This window comes from Bos indicus x Bos taurus, chromosome 19 (genome assembly GCF_003369695.1).
Source record: "Bos indicus x Bos taurus breed Angus x Brahman F1 hybrid chromosome 19, Bos_hybrid_MaternalHap_v2.0, whole genome shotgun sequence".
Classification (NCBI taxonomy): Eukaryota; Metazoa; Chordata; class Mammalia; order Artiodactyla; family Bovidae; genus Bos; species Bos indicus x Bos taurus.
Window position 1 is genome coordinate 36,649,667 of NC_040094.1, and position 19,045 is coordinate 36,668,711.

Below are 19,045 nucleotides of genomic sequence, written 5' to 3' on the forward strand. Positions count from 1 at the left end.
GTGTTTGATATCCTCCATAAAAGCATTTTTTTATATTAAGTAATTTTTAAACGATTTTTTAAAGAAAGCAAGCAGTCAGTCGTGTTTGCTTTACCTTTTAACAGTCTGATTGGTATGTGTTTCGCTATTATTATAGAAATAGTGTATTCACTTTTCTGTCTTTGGACTTAAATTTTTTAACACCATTACCAAAGCAAAATAAAATGCATTAGCATATCTCAGAAGATTATGCTTGTTTTTACTTTCTTCCGTATTTTTTAAAGATTATATATTTATTCTTGGCTGCGCGGTGTCTTCATTGCTGTACAGGCTTTTCTCTTGTGGCGAACAGGGGCTCCTCTCCTGTGGTGCAGACTTACTGAGGTGGCTGCTCTTATTGTGGAGCACCGGCTCCAGTAATTGCAGCACATGGGCTCAGTAGCTGTGTCTCCTGGCTCTAGAGCACGTGCTCAGTAGTTGTGGCACACAGGCTTAGTGCCCACAGCATATGGAATCTTCCCAGACCAGAGAGCGAACCTGTGTCTTCTGCATTGGCAGGTGGATTTCTACCACTGTGCCACCCGAGGAATGCAGAAGATTATTCTTTAAATTACCAAATAAGATGTCAAAGACCCTTGTTTTTGAAACTAATATTTTATAACTGAAATCAAGACACAAAGTGTTTTTCTATCATTATTTTGACTTTAAAAGTAGCCCTTTTAGGGAATTCCCTGGTGTACAGTGGATAAGAACCCCCTGCCAAAGTAGGGAATGTGGTTTCACATGCCACAGAGCAGCTAAGCCCATGTCCCACAGCTCCTGAAGCCGGCACACGTAGAGCCCATGCTCTGCAACAGAAGCCACCACGATGAGAAGCCCACGCACCGCAACAAAGACTAGCCCCCGCAAGCCCAAACCAGAGGAAGCCTGTGTGCAGCAATGGAGACCCAGTGCAATCCAAAAAAATTAATCTTTTTTAAAGTAAGAAAGTAATTTTTCTTCACAGAGTTCTAATAGGAAGTAGCGGGTGGGCTTCAGGGCAAGTATTTAGGGCAATCTGAAGTTACTGGCAAATTGTGTTGAGGGTAACTTAAGAGATGTTTATAAAAGAAGATAGGAAAATCTGAGAATTAAACTGCCTAAACTTTTGCCTAAGGCCGGTGTCGGGACGAGCAAGAAAAAAATTTTTCTTTCTCTTCTTGCTTGTCCATGCATTAGAAGGAGCCCTCCTGCCACTAAAAATGCTGACTAGCATGACTTCAGTGGCTACCAAGAAACCTAAACCCCACTGAAAATAATGGAAACTGGAAAACATTTGTCTATAAAAATAAAGACCTATTGGAACATGACCTGTTCATAAATTGAGGACTGCCTATACTGTTGTTTCTTTTCATTAAAAAAAAAAAAAAAAAAAGATCTTCAGATAAAAATTTGGACAGGCAGTAAGTACTATTAAGTGATCTCATTGGTAATGTTAGCTGTTTTGTTTTTGGTTTCTCTTTTAGCTGCACTGCGAGGCTTGCAGGATCTTGGTTACACAACCAGGGATTGAACCCATGCTCTCAGCAGTGAAAGCAGAGTCCTAACCCCTGGACACTAGGGAATTCCAAGTGTTAGCTGTTTTATACCAGTGACTTTCACACTGCTGATGTCAATTTCTGTTTTACCTGAAATGATTACAAGTTTTTCTTGATTTTAGTTTTAATACAGATGTTTTTACTATTGGGTTTATTATTTATTTTTATAAATATATAAATTATATGTAGATCATATATTTTATATTATTTTAATACTATTTTAAAATTAGATTTTATCTTTTTTTTATGAAGCATCTTTAACAAAGGTACTCCTTGGAGATAACATATTAAAGTCATATTTATTCTGTTACTTACTATAGTTCAGAACTCTCCAAAAAATACATCATTTATATAGGCATTGACATAAAAGTGAATACTTAATCATGAGAAAAATTCTAGTCAAATTAGTGATCACTATCATCTTCAACATTTCATTGACAGTGTTCATTTGTGCAGTGTCCAATTTGTAGTGTTGTTCTTTTTTGAAACTTTTCTCAACTACAAATATACTTTGAAAATTAAAAGTAATTAAATGCTCCTCCTTCAGGGGGAGTTAGTTTTAAAATTATTGAAGACATGAAGAAGCCTCTTATTAACTATAAAGCTGGTGGAACATGAAGATTAAAAGCAATCTGAATATTCCAGAAAGACTTAATAACATCTTGTATATTTATCTCTTTCTTGCAGTGACTACATTGCAGCTGAAAGAGGAGTTGATAGATGGAGAGGATTATAGTTTCCTCCAAGGAGCATCTGATCAGGAAAGCAATGGCTCTGCCAACTTTTACATCAAACAAGAGCCTTGAGGTTGCTCAGAAACTGAGGGTGGGAGGGAAAGAATTTTACACAGGACTGATTTTATAATCAATCCAGCTGTACAGCGGGGCTATTCTACTGGGACATTTTGCTAAACATAGAAAATTTCAGTTCCAGATTTTTCAAGTGGGTAGGGAAACTATTTTAGCCTTGGGGGGAAATTTTTCAATTTATAAAGATGGACAATTTTTGTGTTGTATTTGAAGCTTTTGAAAGAATTTTGTAATATTTTCCAAGTTTGGATTTATGTGCATTGTTAACAAGAATTGAAATTCTAACTTTTTTGGTAAGATTAAAGTTTAGGTAGCAGGATTGAAGGAAATGACTTAAGAAAGATACTGTTGTAAATGCAAACGAACTGTCATTACTAATGAACCTTTTTGGTACCTGTTGGGAGATTTTGGGATTTTAGAAGTTAGGCCAGTCACATCTCCAGCTTCCTCTGCTGCAGAATATGCAACTGAATCCCCCCTGTGGAGAGCTCATCACCACATAAATCATGGAAGGGTAATTAATTCTGCTTGTTGGCATTTTATTGCAGCCCATTTTAAATATTTGTACAGAAGTGTTTCATTCTGTGAAAATTTATTTAGAGTTCTATATGAAACTGGAAGAACTCTGGATACTTTATATGTTCTCTTTTAATTAAAAATGAGTAAAATCATCCTAACACTAAAATGTTAAACTGGAATGGTTGACAAGATATACAAGATCTCGGTCTACATGTTGAGGGATTGGGGAAAATGCAATATTGTCCTAAGTTTATGTTATTTTCCTTACTAAAAAATATCCCACAAAAGGAATTCTCATTAGTTCTCTCCATCTGTGAGATAATACTTGTATAACTACACCCCAAAACTTATGTGTTCTGTATTACCAAGAGAATCAAAATTATTTTAACAGTTTAAAGCCAAGAAGAGTCTAGATTTCAAAATCATTCCTGCTCTGCTTTTGACTATCCTGGATTTGTTAGAAAACTAATTTGAAAGAGAATTTAATTTTCTTAAAATTCCATATATGTATATGTACAAATTGTCTTTAACTGTATTCAGATTTTACAGTAATAACTGATTTGGACCATTTCAAACATTCCCTGTTTTTAAATTCGCATGGCTTCGTTTAAAAAAGGATATAAGGGTAAATTGGTGAAAGGTTTGCTCTCTGCATTTTTCTGACTGAGTTGTGACTGAATGAGAGAGCTTTAGCATTTACCAGTGAGGTTCATAAACTAAACTCTCAGGAATTAATTGCATCTGTTGTAGAAGTGCTTCTGGGTATTAGCCTGGCCTCTTCAGAGTGGTAATATTAACCATCTCCTCTGGAATATAGGTAGGGCTAATTAGAAATTAATCAAAATGATTAACCTCTACAGTCCTTCAGCCTATGGAATGCTTTAAAAAAATGTTAATGGAAAGCCCCAGGAGACCATATTAGGTAAGATTTTTTTTGTTTGAATTTTAAAATGCATAGAACATTAAAAACCAGCAATTTATTTTCTAAAATATTGCTCTACTTTTGGGAATAATAGCATTGGTAATATGCACAGGTTTACCTCATTCTATGCAAGAGGGGTTAATATCATAAGGTTTTGTAGTTGCTACTGGAAGTAAAATTTGTTACTTTATAGTGTAAGAATGTATGGAATTGCATGTCAACATTTCTTAATACTGTCTCTTTAGGGGCATAAATGCAAGTCATATCAATGCCAGGTTGATTCTTATGTGTCAAATATATGTGAATTCAGCTGTTAAATTACTGGATATTTATCTTAAACATTACTGAGAGGGACCTACTGTAAATGTGACATAAACTTCCCAGATCTTCAACTTTTAAGAATCTTCCCATGAACTTAAAGCCTGGAAGACTTCTAAAGCAAAGGTTACAACAGTCGTTATTCTCAGGCTCAGTGAATTTAAACCCAGGACTCCGATTCCGTGTTATGGGCACCAGAAGCCAGTTGTAGCGTGTGCTTTACCAGTACCCTGAGCTTAAGATCTCTATGGGGAACTGAATAAACCAGGAGGGATTTGATTTGGAGCCTGGTAATTAGTTCTGTGAAATGCTCATTTGTAGCCAGATTTTATAAGCTTCTAACTTTACAGCAAAGCCAGGCTGTTTTCAAATTTGCCACATATTATTAATATTTATGAAGTGTTTCTTGTCTTAATCCCATGACCAGCATGGTGATGGTAAGGACTTTGTACCAGATAAACTCGATCTGAAGCCCTCTACACTGTTCAGGCTCTTCACTCCTACTGCCGAAAGAACAGAAAACGAGTTGGTGGCAGAGGAGATTCATGTCTTAGCCACAACTCCAAGCGTACAACTCAGTAGCCCCGTTCTCTTACGGTTCAAATATACTGCTGACCTTGGGTTCGTTCTTGTTTTGTTTTTTTTTCCTGTTAGGATTATTTGGGGGTTTTTGGTGGTTTAAACTCTTTAACTTTTTCCTTGCTGTGTATGAGGAAAGCTAAAGCTGTTATCAACTTCTTCTTCTATGGATACTAACACGGGTTTTCAGTGTTTGTTTGTTTTTATTATTATTCATTTTGTGTGATGTGAATACCCTCTCCCATCAATATTTGTATTATGGTGCTATATATTTGGTAATGATCCTTTACTATTGGGAAGGGATTTTAAAAATACTGTGATTAAACTGGGTTTCTTCCTTTGATTTTCATATTTTAAATAAAGCCACAGTCATTTATACAAAAGAAAAGCATCTGTCCCTGGGCAAATCTTTTGAGGACAGAGGTCAAAGTAAACTGCATAAGGTTTTTACATCATTTCTGTATGTATTTGATATATAGATCAATATCTGTACAAATTTAATCTTTTATTTTCTTGGTAACTTGTGATCATTCAGAAAGTGAAACTTTCTCATGACGTGTATATATAATGGCGTGAAAAATTCCTTTGGAGAAATTTATGTTCCTTTCATTTTTACCAAATTGAAAATTTTCAGCATGGATGTGTTAAAAGCATTAAAATTATAACTTTGTGTACAAGATGAAAATAATTCACTAAATTTGCCCTTTTTTACACAAAATAAAACGTTAAAGTTAAGTTGCACCTGAGCAGTTCTTTAATATGCTTGCTATTTGAGGAATTTCCTTTTTCATTCAAAACATTGAATGCCTTCTTTATTTTTTCTTTGTAATTGTTTTTTGGCCGCACCTGGCGGCAGGAGGGATCCTAGTTTCTGGACCGGGGATTCAACCTGCGCCCCCTGCAGTGGAACTGCGGTCTTAACCACTGGACAGCTAGGGGAGTCCCTTGAGTGCCTTCTCTCTTTTTTTTTAATATAAATTTATTTATTTTAATTGGGGGCTAATTACTTTACAATATTGTATTGGTTTTGCCACAAATCAACATGAATCCGCCATGGGTGTACATGTGTTCCCCATCCTGAAGCCCCCTCCCATCTCCCTTCCCGTACTCTCCCTCTGGGTCGTCTCAGTGCACCAGCCCCAAGCATCCATTATCATGCATCGAACCTGGACTAGTGATTCATTTCATATATGATATTATACATGTTTCAATGCCATTCTCCCAAATCATCCCACTCTCTCCCTCTCCCACAGAGTCCAAAAGACTGTTCTATACATCTGTGTCTCTTTTGCTCTCTCACATACATGGTGCCTTCTGTAAGCAGTCAAAGGCCCCAGGGAAAGTTGGATCAGTTCCTCCCTCACAAAACCTGTACTCTCATAAGGTAAGCCAGCAGGAGTGATGAAGAGTTCTGAACGTGTAACAAAAAAATTCCTAGAACAGCCCTGGCACAGAATAAGCCTGTACGTAACTGCTGCTGCTAATTACAAGTACCTCAGCCAGGGTGCTTTGGGATCAGGGATGGGTACCCCCACATTAAAATGCATATCCCAGGTCTGCCTCAGGATCTACTAATTGTAGTGAAATTGCTACTAAATGTAGTGAAAGCATGCAGCATATATAAACATGAAATTCATTTGAAACTAAAAAATGACTTTGAAAATGCTAACATTTTTTGAAATTCTTCACTTGAAATTAGAATCCTGACATTTTTTTATACCAAGCTATTGATGTATTTAAAGAATACAAAGAATAGCAAGGAGAGATTAAAAAAAGCCTTCCTCAGTGATCAGTGCAAAGAAATAGAGGAAAACAATAGAATGGGAAAGACTAGAGATCTCTTCAAGAACATTAGAGATGCCAAGGGAACATTTCATACAAAGATGGGCACAATAAAGGACAGAAATGGTATGGACCTAACAGAAGCAGACGATATTAAGAAGAGGGGGGCAAGAATACACAGAACTATATAAAAAAGATCTTCCTAACCCAGATAATCACAATGGTATGATCACTCACCTAGAGCCAGACATTTTGGAATGAAAAGTCAAATGGGCCTTAGGAAACATCACTACAAACAAAGCTAGTGGAGGTGATGGAATTCCAGTTGAGCTATTTCAAATCCTAAAATATGATGCTGTGAAAGTGCTGCACTCAATATGCCAGCATATTTGGAAAACTCAGAAGTGGCCACAGGACTGGAAAAGGTCAGTTTTTCATTCCAATCCCAAAGAAAGGCAATGCCAAAGAATGCTCAAACTACCGCACAATTGCACTCAACTCACACGCTGCTGCTACTGCTAAGTTGCTTCAGTCGTGTCCGACTCTGCAGCCCCATGGACTGCAGCCCACCAGGCTCCTCGGTCCATGGGATTTTCTAGGCCAAAAGTACTGGAGTAGGGTGCCATTGCCTTCTCCACAACTCACACGCTAGTAAAGTAAGTAATGCTCAAAATTCTCCAAGCCAGGCTTTCAACCGTACGTGAACCATTTTAGAAAAGGCAGAGGAACCAGAGATCAAATTGCCAACATCCATTGGATTATCAAAAAAGCCAGACAGTTCCAGAAAAACATCTACTTCTGCTTTATTGACTTATGCCAAAGCCTTTGACTATGTGGATCACCACAAACTGGAAGGTTCTTGAAGAGATGAGAATACCAGACCATCTGACCTTCCTCTTGAGAAATCTGTATGCAGGTCAGGAAGCAACAGTTAGAACTGCACATGGAACAGACTGGTTCTAAATAGGGAAAGGAGTATGTCAAGGCTATATATTGTCACCCTGCTTATTTAACTTACATGCAGAGTACATCATGAGAAACGCTGGGCTGGATGAAGCACAAGCTGGAATCAAGATTCCCGGAAGAAATATCAATAACCTCAGATATGCAGAGGACACCACCCTTATGGCAGAAAGCAAAGAACTAAAGAGCCTCTTAATGACAGTGAAAGAGGAGTGAAAAAGTTGGCTTAAAGCTAAACATTGAAAAAACTAAGATCAAGGTATCTGGTCCCATCACTTCATGGCAAATAGATGGGGAAACAGTGACAGACTTCAAAACAGCTCCAAAATCACTGCAGATGGTGACTGCAGCCTGAAATTAAAAGACGCTTATTCCTTGGAAGAAAAGTTAGGACCAACCTAGACAGCATATTAAAAAACAGACATTACTTTGCCAACAAAGATCCTTCTAGTCAAGGCTATGGTTTTTCAGTAGTCGTGTATGGATGTGAGAGTTGGACTATAAAGAAAGCTGAGTGCCAAAGAATTGATGCTTTTGAACAGTGGTATTGGAGAAGACTCTTAGGAGTCCCTTGGACTGTAAGGAGATCCAACACATCCATCCTAAAGGAAATCAGTGCTGAATATTCATTGGAAGGACTGATGTTGAAGCTGATTTGAAAAGACCCTGATGTTGGGAAAGATTGAAGGCAGGAGAAGGGGACAACAGGATTTTTAGATGGTTGGATGGCATCACTGACTCAACGGACATGAGTTTAAGTAAACTCCAGAAGTTGGTGAAGGTCAGGGAGGCCTGGCATGCTGCAGTCCATAGGGTCGCAAAGAGTCAGACACAACTGAGCAACTGAACTGAACTGATTGACGTATTTGTCATTGTCTTATAATATAGCAGTGTGCACAAAAAACAATGTTGAGAGAATTCCCTGGTGGCATAGTGGTGAGCATTCTGGGCTTTCACTGCAGTGGCCTGGGTTCAATACCTGATTGGGGAACCAAGAATCCCACGGCAAAAGAAGCAAACCACACAATGTTAAGTCTTTTATGTGGAAGTGACAATAAAAAGCTGTCACTGTTTTCCAAAAACAGCTATTCGTAAACCCACATATTTCTATAATCTCATGTTTAAGGCAAAATCCAAATGATAATGATAGGTACTATTTGGTATCGTTTTACAACTTTGCCAATCCAGTAAAAATTAACCTTAAAAACAGACAATTTGGATTTTGTAACCACGTAACTACTTTAGCCCAGGGAATAATCATGATACATATCCCACCCTAGGGTAGAGAGTAAGAAGGGAGGTAGGATTGCAGGGACTGTTTGTGTACCGGCCATGGGCCAGGCACTAGGTTAAACAGCTCTACATGCATTATTTCATTTAACCCTGCATTGTCTTGGTATCATCCTCATCTTACAGATATCCTTAGGTTTCCATTTTCCACTTCTTCAACTTGCCCAGTTTGCAGTCAATAAGAGTGTAACTCTGGACAGCTTGACTAGTCTGTTTCATCCTGCGAAGTTGCAACAATTTTTGTACAGAAATGTGCATGTCTGCATCCCGTGTTGGTTATCTCATTAGTGTCCTCAGATACACAGTCAGTGCCGCACTTGTCCTCTTCAGCCTCGCTGCTTTCCTTCTCGTCTGGAAGTATACTAGGTGCTGAGAAGGGTCAGGTGAGTTCTCCATAACAAGCAGAATTCATTCATTCTGGATAACACTACAATAGCCAGGGGACCAAGTCACTTCTTCCAGCTTAATAATGAGTAATCACGGGAGGCTGTACGCAGTTTTTAAAGGCTTTATTGGTAAATATGCTTTAGGAAATAAACATCCATCCTACTGCTTCCATATCAGTGGAATGAAGAGCTGTGCCCAGGAACACAGGAAGTGGTGCCTGAAGGGACTGATGCTGACCACCTCTTATTCATATATCCAGTCAAAAGCACAAGGCTTGTATTCAATCAATTCTTCGGGCTTAAACCACAAGTTGATCTCTTTCTCAGCACTTTTTACTGAATCACTGCCATGAATGATGTTCCTAAGGAGAATAATTACTAGTTACCACATTTTAAAGTGCAAGAAAGTCTGTTTAATGGATGGAACAAAGAGCCACTAAAGATTTTTTCAGCCCGTTGCCCCTTGAAGCAGCTGATGACCCCAAATTATTTCCTCTTAAAAGCAACTGTAAAACTATAAAGGTACTTAACTCAAAAGCATCCCTTGGTTCAACTTTATTATGTTTCTATGTTTTCAAAACAGTGCTTGTACCCAAGATTGCCATGCCACCACAAAACATTCCTTCTCATATTTTAAAAAATACAGGAATATCTAGACCAAACCCCAGACTAGATATAAAATATTAACAGCCATTTCTGCTGTATTTTGTTACAGTAGTTTGCAAAGCCCAACCAAAACATTCACACTTATTGAGACTCCCTTTATTTCATTTGAATCTCATAACTCCGTAAAATTTTGTAATATTTTGTGTAAGTGAGAGAAGCAGAAAGACTAAAAGTGACACACCCTTGGACACAGTGCCACAGGGCAGAGCCAACACTTAAAACATTCCTTGCCCCACTCTTTGCACTTTCTGTTGTCACAAAGGACCTAATGGCCAACTCCCTTGTGCAGTGTCTTGGGTTAAATTTTAAGTAGCCTAGAGAAGTAACTAAGAAAGCATTCATCCAATGATAATTACCACCTAATTTAAACGTTCAAGTTTTTCTAAAATTGTAATATGCTGAAAATATGTTTTAAACCCAAAGTAAGTGGCTTTGAGGAAAAGTGATTATAACGCCCCTTAAACTTACCTGCCAACTTGAATGCAGAAGTCACCACGAATGGTGCCCGGCTTAGAATCTGCTGGGTTGGTCTCCCCAAGCATCACTCGTCCTGTCTTCACTACATTCAGGCCCTCCCAGACCTTGACAGTAGGAAAAAAGAAGTACATCAGTTCTGCCATCAGGACCACTGAAAACATTTACCTCTACCTAATAGCACACACTGATCATCACGAACACCATTTTCCAATAACGCAAGATACAATTCTATATATGGACATCACCAGATGGTCAATACCACAATCAGATTCTTTGCAGCCAAAGATGGAGCAACTCCATATAGTCAGCAAAAACAAGACCTGGAGCTGACTGTGGCTCAGACCATGAGCTCCTTATTGCAAAATTCAAGGTTAAATTGAAGAAAGTAGGGAAAACCACTAGGCCATTCAGATACTACCTAAATCAAATGCCTTACGATTATATAGTGGAGATGACAAATAGAATCAAGGAGTCAGATCTGGTAGGGAGAGTTCCTGAAGAACTGTGATCAGAGGTTCGTAAACACTACAGGGGGCACAACTGGCCCTGAGTTCATGTACATCCCAATGAAAAAGAAATGCAAGAAGGCAAACAACCAGTCTGAGGAAGCCTTACAAATAGCTGAGAAAAGAAGCAGAAGGAAAGATGCACCCAACTGCATGCAGAGTTCTAGAGAACAGCAAGGAGAGATGAGAAGGCCTTCTTAAATGAACAGAGGAAAAAATGGAAAGACTAGAGATTTCTTTAAGAAAATTGGAGATACCAATTTTTCATGCAAGGATGAGCTACCTGATGCGAAGAGCCAATTCATTGAAAAAGACCCTGATTCTGGGAAAGACTGAGAGCAGAAGGGGGTGACAGAGGATGAGATGGTTGGATGGCATCCCCGACTCAATGGAAATTTTGCACAAACTCCGTGAGATAGTGAAGGACAGGGAAGCCTGGTATGCTGCGTTCCATGGGGTTGCAGAGAGTTGAATGCAACTTCAACTGAACAACAGTAGCACACATCAGTCAGACCAATCAGTGACCTGATTATCAACCGGCCCCAGAATAGGGGCTGATATAAAATACCCCATACTCCATTCCAAGTGTATACAGAGAAAAGGTCTGCCCAACTTGACTTCCTAGTCTGACGGAAAAAGATTAACAAGACTGAAGAATTCTTGTGCAGTCACGAACTCTAAAAAAGTAATGATGAAAGGGTAAAAAAAAGTGACCAGACTAGAACGGGATCAGTGGGAAGGGCATCACAGAAGACTGGCCGAGCAAGACAAGGCAAAAACTGACACGAAAGGGGGAAGTGTATTCCAGGGAAAAGCAAAAAGAAGGTTACTGTCAGGGAACAGGAAGTAGGTCTTCTTTCTCAACAATTGTATTGACTCTGTATTATACCCCCCTGCTTCTATTCACTTCATTTCCAGTTGGACGTTAATGCCACATGAAGAAATAGACCACTTCATTTCTGGCATAGGATGAAAAGAACTTTCTGTTATGTCTGATTCTCACTTCCTTTTTCCTCCCAAGCTCCCAGTTGCTTTGTAAACTAACCACAAGCAGGCTGCATTTGTAAAACAAGGAATTTGGGGTATCTGGAGATGATGTCTAAAAAGGGAAATGAAGACACTGAGCAAACCCAGTTACCTATCAGCTTTATTCTTCTACTTGGTGCCACCATGAGAAACTTACCATGGCCACAACTGGCCCTGAGTTCATGTACTTCACCAGGCCGGGAAAGAATGGGCGGTCTTTCAGGTCAATGTAGTGCTGCTTCAGGAGTTCCTCAGAGGCCTTGGCATTGAAGAGAAGGTACCAATTAGGAATTAAACTCCTCAGACCTCCTCCCTACCCCAGTAACTTGGTAGGTTCTCTAAAAGTCTGGTTATGTATATAAGTTCACATTCATAAGATGTGTTTTTTTTAAAAATCCCATCCAAACCATGAAACTGACAGTTTATTAGCAGAAAGATTCTTCTGATCATGAACACACACTATCATGTCAATGACCTTGTAATACAGATGTTATAGTCCTTAAAAGAAGGTGGTTATTAACTGTTGGCTGCTATCAAAGGAACTATTCCAAACAGAGGTCATATCAAATCCTCTGGCCCTTTCATAATGCCCTTTTAAACATTTCTGATGTTAACTGAAAGATCTCTTTACTGAGAAGCTTGGTTTAAAAATCAGTTCTTAGATATGTATCCCCTGAGGTCCAGATTTGTGCCCCAAATTTAATGTGGAAAATAAAGTTGTCCTATGCCAAAGGGAGCCTGCAGGGAAAGGGCAGAGGAAGGGAAGCCCCATCTAAAACCTCAATCATCTCAGAGTTGGAAAACTGAAGCACAAAAGGATTGCAGCCTCCATCCTGTGCCTGGGTGGACCCACGTGGGCCCAGGACACAGGCCTTCTCCACTCCCTGCTGCCCTCCTGCGGCCTACAGCCCCATGGCAACCTGAGTCACTTTACCTCCACTTAACCTTCCAAGGGTGCCCGCCCACACCGCGCCGCCGGGGCCTGGGGAAGGGTCAGCGGGCCCCAGGCGCCCTGGAGACGGAGGCTAAAGGAAGTTCTAGCGGGCCCTAGATCAGCCAGATTTTCCGACTCAGAAAAGGACGCGGATCGGCGCTGCGGGGAAGGAAAACCGCCCGTGACCATGCCGCAGCCGGGGGAAAGGGAGTGGGGCGCATCACCTGAAGGAACTTCATGGCCACAAGGCGGAATCCCTTCTGCTCGAAGCGCTTGATGATCTCGCCCACCAGGCCGCGCTGCACGCCGTCCGGCTTGATAGCAATAAAGGTGCGCTCCGCGTGGGCCATGGTCCTGTAGGCGGCAGGTGCAATCAGAAACCGGTGTCCGCGCCCACACAGGCCTCGAGGGGGCTCAGACGCCGGCCGGGAGGCCACGTGGCGCCCGCGCCTGCCCGACCCAGCCCGCAGCCGCCCGCCGCTACGTGACTTTCTGGAAGCCAAGCCCTACCCGCACCCAGCCGCCGCCCCTCGGCCGTCCAGAGCTGCCGCGGAGGACACGCGGCCGAATCTTGGGATAAAGCCAGGCCTGAGGGACCCAGGGGACGCTTGCGGGACTCAGGGGACGCTTGCGGGACGCAGGAGACGCCTGCGGCCCGGGACCCGCTTGACGCGGCGCGAGGGAGGAGGTGCCCCAGAGCGAGAAAAGGAGCGGAGCCGCAGCCTTACCGGTAAGGGGGTGAGCGCGGGTGCGGGTAGCGATGACGGCCAAAGCCTAGACCTGAGCCGAGAGCTGAGCGACTGACTCGGCTGGGAGCCCGCGGAGGAGGGGCCGGCAGTAGCCACACCCCGGACGACCCGCCGCCCAACCCGCGAGGCCGGATGCGTTCGGAAGACTCTGACCAGCCCCGAGCTTACGGAAGAAGCTGGCTAGGGCTTCAGGGGCAGGAAGTGATTTTTTTCGCTACCTGGATGATCCACTGGTAGAACTGCGCGCGTCCAATCCAACTCCTGTCTTCAGTATCTCGTAGCACTCAAATATCTCCAGGTCTTGCTGCTGCTGCGAAGTCGCTTCAGACGTGTCCTACTCTGTGCGAGTCAGTACCATCTCCCCCCGCCCCCCCCCCCCATCCACCGAGTACCCAGAGCTGCTTTCTCTCCGCCCCGTCTAGCACAAGCCATTATCCTACGTGTGAAATCGGTTCCCCTTCCCTCCCTTCAAGCAAGTTGAGCCCTGCTTCAAGCCCTCCGCCTTCCAACGCGCCTCAACCTCACTTCTCCCCGCAAGGAGCCTCCGTCAGCATCCTCTTCAAACACCATCTGACCCTCCGCCCTGCTTTGATTATTGCCTCTGGCTGGAGGATGGCATCCAAGGCTAATTTAACAAAATGCCCTATGCCCTGCTCCTTCCTGCCTGTCTCTCCACCAACCTTCCCAGCCCAGTTTAGGTGCCCTGATCCTGTTATGGAGTCCAAACTCGCTCTGCTCACCACACGACAGGCCAAGAGAGGAGGTGTTGAGGCAAGAAAAACAGCTTTATTCAGAAAGCAGCTGACAGACGATGGCAGGCTAGCGCTTCAAAATAACCGTCATGGATGCCAGGTTTTTTTCCAGGTCAGAGAGAAAGAAGCAACGAGGAGCTAAAATCAAAAAACAGGCTAGAGAGGGAGAGGTGGCGGGGAAGTGAAGCGAAAGGGTCCTCAGTCTTGCAAAACATCTCCAAGGGAATGGTCAGCCTTTGGATGGGGTGTGTTAATCTCTATTCACAGGTGGGCAGGGACAAACTGTCTCGCCAAGAGCTGAACAAAGGCACTTTCCTGTCAAGCAGAGGGGCAGGGTCCTCCAGGGAGGCCATTAAGTATGATTATAATAATACAGCAATGAAAATCAAGTCAAAGAAAGTTTTGAACATGGAGTCAGAATCGGCTTCCTCCCTGCAACATTCCTTGAAGAAGGAAATGGCAACCCACTCCAGTACTCTTGCCTGGAAAATCCCATGGATGGAGGAGCTTGGTAGGCTACAGTCCATGGGGTCGTGAAGAGTCAGACAAGAGACTTAGCAGCAGTAGCAGCAGCTACAACAGCTGCAACATTCCCACCCTGAGATGATGGTCTCTTCTGCCCCAGCACTATTGTGTGGCCAGGATATAAAGTTCAGTCTGAGACACACCCTTGTTAAGATTCTAGATTCTCAGAAATCAGGCCTGTCATACATTTGCAGACAATCTCTATCTCCTCTCTGTCTGGCAAAACACTAGCTTTGGTGGTGACCAGCTTCCCCCCCTCCACCTCTCCTGCAGTGCTTACAGCCTGAGATGGGCAAACACACTCTCTGCTCAGGGTGGTGAGCTAACCATAGGGATTGCGTGTCACCACCCTAGTAGTCCTGGCACTGCACTGATAACCTGTGTTAGATGACTTGACAGTCCAGGCCTCCATTACACTTTGCTGGCTTTCCAAACTTCTAGTTGCAGAGCATTAAACCACAGTACATTGGCAGTCTTCATTCTGGAGCAGGAACACCCAGTGTTCCTTTGGGCCCCAATCTGCAGCACACTTTGAGTTTCCTTTCCAGAGTTATCAAATGTCAATTGTGCGAAAGAGTGGGAATTTCACAAATATTTCTCCGCGAAGCTGTTTGCCTCCTGGCCTGGTCACTAATACCACCTTGTGGTTATAGCCAGTAGCAGCCCTCTGCCTTTCAACTCTCCTTTTCTTCCTGGGAAGACTGGAGAAGGTATAAACAAAAAGAGAAGGGGGCAGGGCACAATCCTTAAAAGATAACACAGCCTTGAAAAAAACTGGATACAACAAAAACTAGTTAGAACTGACTAGGCCCAAAATGGTGGAAGATTCAACTTCCCTAGACCTTGAGCCTCATTATACTCTCATTGTAATGCACTGCTGCTGCTGCTAAGTCGCTTCAGTCGTGTCCAACTCTATGCGACCCCATAGACGGCAGCCCACCAGGTTCCCCCGTCCCTGGGATTCTCCAGGCAAGAACACTGGAGTGGGTTGCCATTTCCTTCTCCAATGCATGAAAGTGAAAAGGGAAAGTGAAGTCGCTCAGTCGTGTCCGACTCTTCGCGACCCCATGGACTGCAGCCCAACAGGCTCCTCCATCCATGGGGTTTTCCAGGCAAGAGTACTGGAGTGGGGTGCCATCGCCTTCTCACTAGCATGCTAAATTGTTAGGGGAAGCACACTGATTGAAACCTTCCACCCTGGCCAGGCACCATAGTAACCATTTGCATACGTTGTTTTACAACAGGAGGTCCTAGTAAGGAACATGGAACTAATAAGCCTCCACCAACCAGAAGAGTTTGGGAAAGGTCAAAAGGAGACACCACAGGTCCGACCACCTCCCAAAATCCTTCTCTCTAGCATCCATCTTGGCTGAACAAGGAGTGCACCAGCAGGAAGGACTCTGAGTCAGAATGATTGGCTAAAGACAACCCAGAAACTAATCCCATCACCATAAAACCTGAGACTGCAAGCCACATGGCAGAGTAGTTCTCCTGGGTTTCCTTACCCAACTGCTCTCCACCCGGGTGCCCTTTCCCAATAAAATCTCTTGCTTTGTCAGCACGTGTGTCTCCTTGGACAATTCATTTCCGAGTGTTAGACAAGAGCCCAGTTCGCGCCCTGGAAGAGGTCCCCCTTCCTGCAACAAATGACACAAACACAGGCATCAAGTTCCAAGGCCAAGACTGAAAGGCCAAAAAGCGGGCAGTGGCCCAAATCATGGCAATCCCCACCCCTTCTCCAAAGTGATTAGAATATTCCTTCTACTCTTTAGCCTATGGAAATACCCAGCCCATAAAAACTAACCACCCCACATCTCAGGGATACTTTGCCTCCTAAGACAGACTACCTATGGAATTGTAACCAACCAGGCCCCTGTGGGGCCTTCTGGGACAGACCTTCCCCCAGAATCCTCTGCTTTAGCTCCTCTCTGAAGTACTGAGATAATAGTACCTGATGCACATTTCCTGAGTAGTTTTACAGATGTGAAAGCCCCCACTAAATGGAAGATATTTAACTATTTGATGGCCAAGGACAAATAGCCCCCAGGTCTCCTAGAGCCTAAGGATTATGTTAACTCCAGTGACACCACCCTGTTACCTCACAATCAACCAATTAGAGAATTGTGCACAAGCTGATCACACACCCTACAATCCCACTCCCTCACCTGACCTTTAAAAATGCTTTGCTGAAACCTTTTGAGAAATGGGGCTGGGGGTGGGGAGGGGTTCAGGGGCATGAGCCACCCATCTGCTCGCATGGCCCTGCAGTAAGTCTTTCTCTGCTCCAAACTCCAACATTTAGGTATTGTTTGGCCTAATTGTGCATCAGGCACATGAACACAAGTTCAGTAACAGAATGTGTCCCTCTCTCAGTAAAACTGCTTTCACTTTACTATGCTTGCTCTTAAATTCTTTCCTGCACGAAGCCAAGGACCTTCACTTGGTGGCCCATCCCAAGACCTAGGACAAGACCATCCTCTTGTGCCCCATTTTCCTGCAACATATTTATGAAAGAAGAGGAAGAAAGTGGTCTTGTTGTAGCCACGCGTTCCAGGAAATAAACTCATCCAGGACAATGCAGATAGTGGAGTGCAGTTTATTACACCGGCAGGCCCAAGGCAGTCTCTTCTTAGTCAAGGACCCCGACCAGTTTTTGTGAAAACCTTATATACCCTAAGTGTACGTGCCCAAACCCATCTCCCCAAATTTCCTGAAACTAGCCTGAACAAAGGAAAAGAAAGATACAATCAAAGTTAACCCATGATTCATATGCCTTCAGCCTAAGTAGTTAACAGTGGACAATTATCAATAGGCCTGTGGTCATACCCCAATAAGCATAATAGAATTTATGATTCTATTCGGTTACACAGATAATTAGGGTATTCTTTCAGGCTACAGAGAGTCTAGGTACAAACCCTGGGGCTCTTCCATCCGGGGGTCTGGTTTTCCAGTTGGTATGTCATTTCCATAGATACTGGGCATACAGCTCAAAGTCCAGAGTCCGGCCCAAGATGGAGTCCTGCTTTCAAGATGGAGCCTGTTCTGTTTCCTCCTTCATTCTCTACCTCCCCACTTTTCCTTTGATATAAAAAAACCCCACTTAGTTCTCAGGGAAGAGCCCTCTTGCCTGCCCACTGGTACCCTTCACAAGCATCCTATATTAATAAATCTACTTCTTACCTTTGTCTCTTGCTGAATTCCTTCTGTGCTGAGATATAAAGAACCTGAGCTTCATTAAGTCCTAAGATGAGGTATGCAGTTTCACAACCCTCCTGTCTTACTACACATATATTCATTCCCCCAAAGTCCTGGCACTCTCTCTCGCCCCCCACCCATCCCACCATTCTTTGTATGAAATAGAAATACATCTAGTCCTCAGCTGCTCTAAAAGAAGGTGGCCCCCAATGGAATAAATCCTTTCACAATGTATATTGTTTGTATACTTATATCCAATCATGTTGTACACTAAATATCTTACAATTTTGTCAATTATACCTCAGTAAAACTGATGAGGGGCGGGGGCAGAATCCAAGCAGGTATGGCTCATAGAGGTGATGATAGTCATAAAGATCTAATCCTTGAGGTGGTCCAGGGACTCAGTCCCCTCCATCCAATCCAAGACAGATGTTACCACCCCTATATCCAGCTTCTAGCAAGTTGGGAAGTAGGATTACCTCTTCTTTTGCAAAGTACAACCTTAAATTTACCATCTTCACTTTTTCACATCTCTTTGGCCAGAACTTGATCCTGTGGCTCTATCTACCTGTAAGCTAATAAAATCAGGCTAATATAATCATAGCTTCCCATAGTTACCATTCCCTCCCTCCCTCCCTCTCTCTTTCTTGTGGTGAGAACACAGATCTACCCAATCTAGCAAATTTGAAGTATACAGTACAGTATTGTTAATTGCAATCACAGTGATCAACATTAGATTTCATTTGAACTTATAAATAAATACATTTCCATCTTGTCTCTGTTAAAGCAACCAAATCAATATCCTAACAAATCAAAACTCTTTACAAAATAACTCCTGCATCTTTTAAGGTCATCTCAAAAATCCAGGCCCACTATCCACATAGCTTTTCTATTTTGGAGTAGTTATAACTTCTCACACTCGCCCAAACACTGAATCCCTGAGAGCTTCTCAAGAGCAAGAAAGATATTAATATCTTTTATTTCCAGGGAATCTTTGATGTATATAGTACAGTTTGGGCAACCAAGCAGATCCCTGGCAGATAGCTATTGACTGGCTGAGTGCCAAGAATGGACGGAACGCAGGGAAAGAG

At 42.7% G+C, this 19,045-nt stretch overlaps 2 protein-coding genes across 10 annotated transcripts in view; one reads left to right on the top strand and one right to left on the bottom strand.

The window, feature by feature from the left end:
• Positions 1-5,438, top strand: part of MBTD1 (mbt domain containing 1) — a 68,027-nt gene extending 62,589 nt beyond the window's left edge. For all 9 annotated transcript variants that reach the window (XM_027517491.1, XM_027517492.1, XM_027517490.1 and 6 more), the window contains one exon: positions 2,244-5,438. In XM_027517491.1, the coding sequence (XP_027373292.1) occupies positions 2,244-2,362 (119 nt within the window). In that variant the 3' untranslated portion in view covers positions 2,363-5,438. The remainder of the gene's footprint in view (positions 1-2,243) is intronic.
• Positions 5,439-9,230: 3,792 nt separating this feature from the next.
• Positions 9,231-13,688, bottom strand: NME2 (NME/NM23 nucleoside diphosphate kinase 2). Its single transcript, XM_027517501.1, has 5 exons — positions 13,462-13,688; positions 12,958-13,087; positions 11,957-12,058; positions 10,259-10,371; positions 9,231-9,486 (listed from the first exon to the last, which is right to left on the bottom strand). The coding sequence occupies exons 2-5, from the start codon at positions 13,081-13,083 to the stop codon at positions 9,369-9,371; spliced, it is 459 nt and encodes a 152-aa protein (XP_027373302.1). The 5' UTR covers positions 13,084-13,087; positions 13,462-13,688; the 3' UTR covers positions 9,231-9,368.
• Positions 13,689-19,045: the final 5,357 nt, after the last annotated feature.